General features: G+C 55.4%; 1 protein-coding gene across 1 annotated transcript in view; it reads left to right on the forward strand.

Moving 5' to 3' along the window:
• MISP (mitotic spindle positioning) overlaps nt 1-5,573 on the forward strand; it is a 9,917-nt gene extending 4,344 nt beyond the window's left edge. Inside the window, exons 2-5 of the mRNA XM_005866663.2 lie at nt 822-2,545; nt 3,355-3,485; nt 4,192-4,230; nt 4,794-5,573. Of these exons, the coding sequence (XP_005866725.1) occupies nt 874-2,545; nt 3,355-3,485; nt 4,192-4,230; nt 4,794-4,883 (1,932 nt within the window). The 5' untranslated portion in view covers nt 822-873 and the 3' untranslated portion in view covers nt 4,884-5,573. The remainder of the gene's footprint in view (nt 1-821; nt 2,546-3,354; nt 3,486-4,191; nt 4,231-4,793) is intronic.
• Nucleotides 5,574-8,916: the final 3,343 nt, after the last annotated feature.

Raw genomic sequence — 8,916 nt, forward strand, 5'->3', positions numbered from 1 at the left:
CATGCCCGGGTTGTGGGCTCAGTCCCCTGTGTGGGGTGTGCAGGAAGCAGCTGATCAATGATTCTCTCTCATCATTAATGTTTCTATCTCTCCCTCTCCTTCTCCCTTCCTCTCTGAAATCAATAAAATATATATTTTAAAAACAACAACTACCACAGAGGGAACTTCAGAATATGTGTGCCCTGGGAGAGAGGTAGACACCTGTACTGGCAGGGGGCCTGGTGGGGCCCAGAGAGGCTGCCCAGGGATGGCTTTGGGTCCAGACAAGGTGAACTGAGTGAAAGAGGGGAGGAGTAGGGTTAGGGCAACAGGGGCTCCCCAAGACTGGATGTGCAGTGTCTGGGAGATGAGGAGCAGGGGTGCCTGCAAATGGCAGATAGACATGAGGCAAGTCGTTGGATCAGTGCAGGGGTGAGATTCAAGTGTGGCTGGATCCAGGAGTTCAAACAACATTTTCAGGATGTTGTGTTGGGGTTGGGGTTGCTCTTGAGCAGGCTGTGTCCACAAGGGGGCATGTGTGGCCCCCAGAATTGATCAGTTTCATTCCCCCAACCTAACAAGCCTAACAGGAAGAGGGTACCATTTCCACAGTCATGTGCCAGGATTTCATGTCATTGACCAGGTTGAGTCCTATGTCCATCCCAGAACCAATCACAGAGGCCAGGGGGAGGGGGTGCTCTGATTGGCCAGGCGGGGTCACTTCTCTATCTCTGAACCAATCACAGAGGCCACTTGGGCAGGACTTTGCCCTTGGAGGAACTGGACATTGTGCCCCTCCCCAAGTGCTCTTACCTGGTGGTGTGCTTCCTTCTCATCCTCAGGGAGCTGGGAGCGTCTCCGCCCCAGAACTTGTGGTGGCTGAAACCCCAGAACATGGACCGAGTGACCAGATACCCCATCTTCAGCATCCCCCACTCCCCAGGCATGGCCGGCCTGGCCCTCAATGGGGACACCAGTTACACATACCAGCTGGTGAATGTGGAGCCCTCGGACAGCAACTGGGGCCAGGACCAGACTGTAGTGTGGGTGGGCGACCGCCAGGCCCCGCCGGACGTGCTGAGGACAGGGGCGTCTTGCAGCCTGCGCACCTTCCTCAGCCAGCCGTCCCTGCACCTGGAGGATGATGAGGATGAGGTGATGAAGGCCTACCACCTGGACACCAGGGACACCCTGCTCAGGCGGCCACCGGACCTGGAGCAAGAGCGCTGGGCAGTCATCCAGGGCCAAGCGGTGAGGAAGAGCGGCACGGTGGCCACGCTTCATGGCACCCCTGACAACGGGGGCCCCAGGACCCCCGCACGGCCTCAGCTCATCCCCCTGGAGGAAAACGTGGTCGACAGGGAGCAGATCAACTTCCTGGCAGCGAGGCAGCAGTTCCTGAGCCTGGAGCAGGCAAATGCCAGGGTCCCTCCGACCCCGCCAGCCTGGGTGGCCCCGGAGTGTACCCCACCCAGGATCAGCCAGGCCCCTCAGGCCCCGAACACACCGCCCCTCGCCAATGGCTATGCCGTCTCGGTCAAGCCCCAGGTGAAGGAGGTGGTCATGGAACAGAAGAGGGTCCGCGGTTTGCCCACCTGGCCTGGCGTCCAGGCTATGGAAGACCCTGGTGCCCGGTCCCCAGCGGAGTCACCGGAGGCCCCCAAGGAGACACCCATCGAGCGGGAGATCCGAGTGGCCCAGGAGCGCGAGGCAGCTCTGCGCGAGCAGAGGGGGCTCCGGGGGGCAGCGGGCCCCCAGGAATTGGTGGAGATACCCACCCGGCCCCTGCTGACCAAGCTGAGCCTGACCGCGGCCCCTCGGCGGGACAGGGGGCGCCCTTCGCTCTATGTGCAGCGTGACATTGCCCAGGAGACGCAGCGCGAGGAGGACCACCGGCGGGAGGGCCTGCAGGGGGGCTGGGTGTCCAAGCCCGACTGCCTCTCCGGGGGCCCCCAGCCGGGACTCAGGAGAGCACTGAGCTCAGACTCCATCCTTGGCCTGGCCCCAGACACCAGGGCGGCCGACCCCTCTCCAGAGCTGAGGAGGGTGAATCGCATCCCCCCTGACGCCTACCAGCCGTACCTGAGCCCTGGGGCCCCCCAGCCCAGGCTCCCAGCCTTCCACGCACGGGGCAAGCCTGGCGGCCTCGCTGCAGACGAGGCCAAGGCGGTGGCAAAGGCCACAGGGTCTCAGAGGCATCTCTCAGAATCCTCTAGAAAACCCTCAGGCACAAAGCAGGAGTCCTGGAAGCCCTCGGGGGCACCCCCACCGGCCAACAGGGGTGTCGTGCGATGGGAGTACTTCCGCCTGCGTCCCCTGCGGTTCAGGGTCCCAGATGTGCCCCAGAAGGCCGAGACGCCCCGAACCTGGGGCTGGGAAGTGGCTGGGGCGCCCCCTCTGAGGCTGCAAAGGTCCCAGTCCTCTGAGCTGCTGGAGCGGGAGGTGGAGAGCGTCCTGAGGCGGGAGCAAGAGGTGGCGGAGGAACGACGCAATGCCCTCTTCCCGGAGGTCTTCTCCCCGCAGCTGGACTGTGACCCCGACTCCAGGAGCTCCTCCCGGGCATCGGGTGAGGAAGGGCCGGGCGGGGAACAGCCGGGCGGGGAACAGCTGCTTGGGTCTGGTCCCGGAGACTGGAGCAGAGAAGGGTGGAGAGGTGGAGTTTGGGGGGATCGAGAGGGACTGAGAGTGGAGGGATGTCTGGGGGACTCTGTCCACTCCCCCAGTTGGCTGGTCTCTGCCTGTATGTTTCCGTAAACGGCAGATTTTGGAGAGAGATGTCCACTTTGCACTGTGGCGTTTGCTTTATGGATTCGAAGGTTTTGTTATTAGGCGCATGAAAGGTTTACAGATGCTGCATCCTCTTGGTCAATTGTTCCTCTTTGTTACGAAAGATTTAATGTTTTCACCTGGCATGAGATCTCACCCATCCATCTACCCAGTTCTTTCTGACTCGCTGTTTTGGTCATTCTTTTTTTTTTAAAATATATTTTTTTATTGATTTCAGAGAGGAAGGAAGAGGGAGAGAGAGACAGAAACATCCATGATGAGAGCGAATCATGGGTCGGCTGCCTTCTGCAAGGCCCCCACTGGGGATCGAGCCCACAACCCCGGGCATGTGCCCTTGACCGGAATCGAACCTGGGACCCTTCAGTTCGCAGGCCAACACTCCATCCACTGAGCCAAACCGGCTAGGGCTGTTTTGGTCATTCTATCAGTGTTCCGGACAAGCTCTCTGCTCTGCACGTCTGTTCACTCACCTGTCTCCTTACGCGGTCCAGACAGTCTGTGTCCCCCAGGCCTTGGTCTGATAGATGTTCTCCCTCAAGGGACTATGGCACGCTCCCTGATGCTCCGTCCTTCCCCCTGACCCCGCAGGCACCACCGGCAGCTACTCAGTGTCCGAGTCACACTTCTTCACCCCCATCCGCCTGCACTCGGGCCTGGTGTGGACGGCAGAGGCCCCTGCTGAGGCGACTCCTGGGCAGAGAAAGAAGAAGGAGCAGTGGGTGAGTCTAGAACCCTGGCCATCCCCCTTGGAGGCCTGGCTGAGTTCTGACACCTCCTACAGGAAGGTGGAGCGAGCCTTGTCAATGGTCACATGGCCCATGAGTTCCTGAGCTGGGACTTGCACCCAGGCCTGAATCCATGGCACACATTTGTAACTCTGAGGCCATCTCCTCCCTGAGTGGGGTACCGGGGACACCATGGAGAATAACACCAACTCCAGCCTCACCCACCTGGAACTCACAGCCTGGCCTCATGGGTTTGGGCACAGTGAGCTGGGTTCAACTCTCAGCTCTGCCCCTTGGCTGCTGTGTGATGTTGGACAAGTCCCTGCCCCTCTCTGATCCTCAATCTCCTCCTTTGTGAAATTACCATGAGATGAGCCATCTCCGAGCCTTACAGCAGGGCCTGGCCATGGGATGGGCTCCATAAATAGTGACTGTCTTTATTATGCTGAAGTTGACAGAAAGAGAAAAAAAACTGCAAGCGGTAGCCTGAGGCTGCACTGGGGGGAACAGCATGGTGGAACAGCATGGTGGATGGCTGCATCTGTGGTAATCGAGGGGCACTCAGGAGGACCATGAGGGCATGGAAACCTTCCCTCCTGCCTCAAGGGGTGACTGAGTGGACTTTGCATCGAGTTCCAGGCGGGCTCTGGGGTGGGGCAGGGCCAGGAGGCCAGGGCTGACGCATGTTCCTTTCCTGTAGTATGCCGGCATCAACCCCTTGGACCACGTCAACTCGGAGGTGAGTGTGCTCCTGGGGCCAGGACTGTCTTCTCCTCCCCTGTCTGAGCCCCCTGCCCCATGGCACCAGGGCCATCAAAGGCTTTTCTTTGGAATGTGAAAACGTCACTGGGTAGCTCCTTGATTGGCAGTGTCTTCCCGCGGTGGATTGTGCTCGGATCTGCTTGTGATGCCTGCATGGGCACAGATTGTGCAAAATGGGTGCACTTGCAGCTTCTTTGTCAAATGATGAAGGTTTCGGAACAGATTGGGCCCAAGGCAAGGGCGTTTTCTTTGAGGGAGGGGTTCATCTGAGAGTGTGGAGAAGGCCCGCTACCTCAGTGGGTTTGTGGAACATATTTGGGGCCATCTTGGAGCTGAGCCTACAAAGCCAGACCCAGATATTTCCCCTGCCATGGAGCTCCGCACGAGTTAGCACATCCCTTGGTGCTATTAGTAGGAGTAGAAGGTCTGAAACAGAGGAGGGGGTGGCCCTGCTTTGCCCCTGTTCTAAGCCTAGCCTATGAGTTGGTGGGGGGAGGGGGGGTTAGGACTCTCATGGGGACTCTGTACCTCCTCTTGCAGGTCCTGGAAGCCACGCGGGTGACCCGCCACAAGAACGCGATGGCTGAACGCTGGGAAGCCGGTGTCTATGCCAGTGAGGATGAGGACTGAGCCTGCAGACGGGGGCACCTTGACCCTCTGGGAACTGCCAAGACCAGCCCCTAGTGCCCCCGCTTTAGGAAACAGGTCCCCATTTAAACCCACAATCCGAGGACCACAAACGACATGCCCACAATCCCCAGGGTGGGTGTGCGCCATGACCCGAGGGCTTTCTTTTCTGATTTTATTTTCCTAGAGAAATTGTTCTGCTTTTTCTGGGTCTAAAGCTGGGGATGAAACGGGACCTCTGTCAATTCTTCCTGCTTCTAGGACTTTGCCAAACGCTCTTGGTCCGAGAAGAAAGGAGACCCGCTCCCCTCCCCGACTCCAGTTGTCATTACTCCCACTAGTCTGAGGGCAGAGAGGCTGGGTGGTGGGGGGGCATGGGTCCTGGCACCTTGAGGAGCTGCCGGTCTGCGGAGAGGCACCCTCGGCCCCCCTCTAAGTCCCAATCTGAGAAGGGGGACGTGCCCCCGCTCCACCCCTGGGAAACCGTCCAGTCTGAGGAAGGAAACCTGAGCACCCAGTCTGAGGGCCTCCGCACTGCCCTGCAGGCCCCACCGCAGCGCACGGCAAAGCCCTGGGGACAGCACATGACCTGCAGAACAAGGGCTTGATTTGTGGGCTAAAAGGGGTTCTTCTGTTCCCCCCAAACTGCTTGTCCACGTCCACCGTGAAATAAACCCTCCTCCCTCTGGTTCATTTCTCTTGGTGACACTCACTGCTCCCACCGGAACCTCTGGCCTTCACCCCACCGCACGGGGCTGTCGGGGTCACACAGCGTCCCCAGCACATGGCACGCAGTAGGTGCTCCATCAGTGCTTGTGGGGTGACCATCTTCAGTAACGCCAGGCCCAGACTTCCCACACCGCCCCACCCCACTGAGTCAGGCATTGCTCTGCAATCAGTCCGTGCTGATCAAGGCAAGAGCTGTGTGATTCCACTCACAGGCGGCGCCTAGAGGAGTCAGATTCACAGAGCCGGAAAGTCGATGGCGGTGATGGGCTGGGGAGGAGGGGTCAGTGTTTAATGGGGTCAAAGTGTCAGTTTGGGAAGATGAGAAAGTTCTGGAGACGGATGGTGGGGTTGGCTGCACGACAGTGTGAATGTGCTTAATGCCACTGAGCCATACACTTAAAAATGGTTAAGACAGTAAATTTTGTTATGTGTATCTTAACACTATAAATCAGGGGTCCTCAAACTTTTTAAACAGGGGGCCAGTTCACTGTCCCTCAGACCGTTGGAGGGCCGGACTATAGTTTAAAGAAAAACTATGAACAAATTCCTATGCACACTGCACATATCTTATTTTGAAGTAAAAAAACAAAACGGGAACAAATACAATATTTGTATTTGCATGTGGCCCGCGGGCCGTAGTTTGAGGACCCCTGCTATAACGGTGGGGGAGTATTGGCTCTCTTGAAGGCATAAGAAGGCTGTTGGGAACCATCAGGGAGGGTTTAAAAAATTAGAAGTGGCCCTGGCCGGTTTGCTTAGTGGTTAGAGTGTCAGCCTGCACACCAAAGGATCACAGGTTCAATTCCCAGTCAAGGGCACGTACGTTGGTTGCAGGTTTGATCCCTGGCCCGGTAGGGGCTCATGCAGGAGGCAACCAATAGATGTGTTTCTCTGGCATCGATGTTTCTCTCTCTCTCTCGTTCTCTCTGTCTCTCTCTGTCTCTCTCTCTACACACACACACACACACACACACACACACACACACACACTTCCCTCCCACTCTCTCTAAAAGCCATGGAAGAATGTCCTCACGTGAGGATTAAAAAAAAACCCCACAAACTTGAAGTGCCCTAAAAATGCAATGTCCTCTTGACTTGTCCCGACTGGCATGTCCTGAGGAGGCCAGAAGTTCGACCCCTGGAATTGTCTTGTTTTTCAAATGTATTTTTCATTTTAATTCTTTTAATGAGGCAGTCCCCGTGGAAAGCAGGGAGAGAATTCTATCCACCTGCCCGACTGGCTGCCCAGGAGGTATTTGGTGAAAGGTCTAAATAAATTCTTAGTGGAATTCCCACAGGAGGGCGGGTCTGTCTGCAAAGTGGAGGGACTCTCAGGGTGAAACGAAACCGGGCGGCCCAGTGGGCGGCACTTCTCAGATCTTGTATCTGCGGGCCTGGGCTGCCCTCGCTCGTTCCTGGGAGCTGTAGATGCTTTTCCCTGGCTTCCCCGGCTCGCTGTATTATGATCCCAGAAGGGAGGAGCGTTTTCTCCAGGCCATTAGAAAGGCTGAAATACAAAACGAGCTTCTGACTAAAATGCCAGAACCCTGCCTCCCTCCCTCCCAGGCCTGCTTCTCAGCACTTTTTGCAGCACCCGCTCCCTTCCCTCTGAGCATCATTCCTGTTTAATTGACTCCTGCAGGGTCGTGGGGTATTCAGGAGGCCATGCCTCGAGGGAACCCCTCTCATGCATGTGGAGTCAGGGCTGCCGTCGGATGAGGGGGCAGGGTTGTGAGATAAAACCCAGGACACCAGTTAAATGTAAATTTTAGGCCAATAACAAATGACTTTTTTTATAATAGCAGATTTTTTTTTTTATTGATTTCAGAGAGGAAGGGAGAGGGAGAGAGAAAGATAGAAACATCAATGATGCGAGAGAATCATTGATTGGCTGCCTCCTGCACGCTGCCCACTGGGCATGTGCCCTTGGCCGGAATCGAACCAGGGACCCTTCAGTCCGCAGGCCAACGCTCTATTCACTGAACCAACCATCAAGGGCTATAATAGCAGATTTTTAAAAATACATATTTTTATTGATTTCGGAGAGGAAAGGAGAGGGAGAGAGAGATAAAAACATCAATGATGAGAGAGAATCATTAATTGGCGGCCTTATTCATACCCCACACTGGGGATCACACTCCCCACACTGGAGATTGAGCCGGCAACCTGAGCATGTGCCCTGATGGTGAATTGAATCATGACCTCCTGGTTCATGGGTTGACATTCAGACACTAAACTATGCTGGCTGGGCAACATATGACATAAATATATTATATATATTTAATATATATATAATTTTTTAATTGATTTTCTTCACACCCCACACTGGGGATCACACTCCCCACACTGGAGATTGAGCCGGCAACCTGAGCATGTGCCCTGATGGTGAATTGAATCATGACCTCCTGGTTCATGGGTTGACATTCAGACACTAAGCTATGCTGGCTGGGCAACATATGACATAAATATATTATATATATTTAATATATATATAATTTTTTAATTGATTTCAGAGAGGAAGGGAGAAGGAGAGAAAGATAGAAACATCAATGATGCGAGAGAATCATTGATTGGCTGCCTCCTGCACGCTCCCCACTGGGGTTTGAGCCCACAACCCGGGCATGTGCCCTTGGCCAGAATCGAACCCGGGACCCTTCAGTCCACAGGCTAACGCTTTATCCACTGAGCCAAACCAGCTAGGGCACAAATGACTTTTTTAGTATAAGCATGTCCCATGCAATATTTGGGACATATGGATGCTTGAAAAAATCACTCATTGTTCCTCTGAAGTTCAAATGTAACTGGCCATCCTGTATGTGTAGTTACTAAATCTGGCTGCCCTTGACGGGGCGACTGCCAGACTGGCCGGCTCCTCCCCCTGAGGGACCTGTGGGCATCCAGGAGCAGCAGGCAGGCAGGTCCTGACACATGAGCACTTCAAATGCACGTGTCACACGTGCTGCTGTCCCTCCAGCCGCATGCGGCACATGACCAGGCTTGAGTCAGGACAAGAGGGTTACATAGGAGCATGGGAGGCCGGGCACGAGGACTATTCCTGGAATAATCTATCAGACCGCGGGGCCTGGGGAGACCCTTACCCTCCCTGTGCCTCAGTTTCCCCATTTGTACTACAGGATATCAATGGTATAATATCACCTTCACAGGGCAGTGGTGAGGACTAACTGATTAACAGGGTACTACTACCTGGTATACATACAACAAATGCCACATCAGTGTTGGCTCTGATTAACCATTGTGTGATCATTTGATTCATATCTATTGTCCCACCAGGCTGGCCACATGATGG

The sequence above is a fragment of the Myotis brandtii genome, unplaced genomic scaffold, assembly GCF_000412655.1.
Source record: "Myotis brandtii unplaced genomic scaffold, ASM41265v1 scaffold236, whole genome shotgun sequence".
Classification (NCBI taxonomy): domain Eukaryota; kingdom Metazoa; phylum Chordata; class Mammalia; order Chiroptera; family Vespertilionidae; genus Myotis; species Myotis brandtii.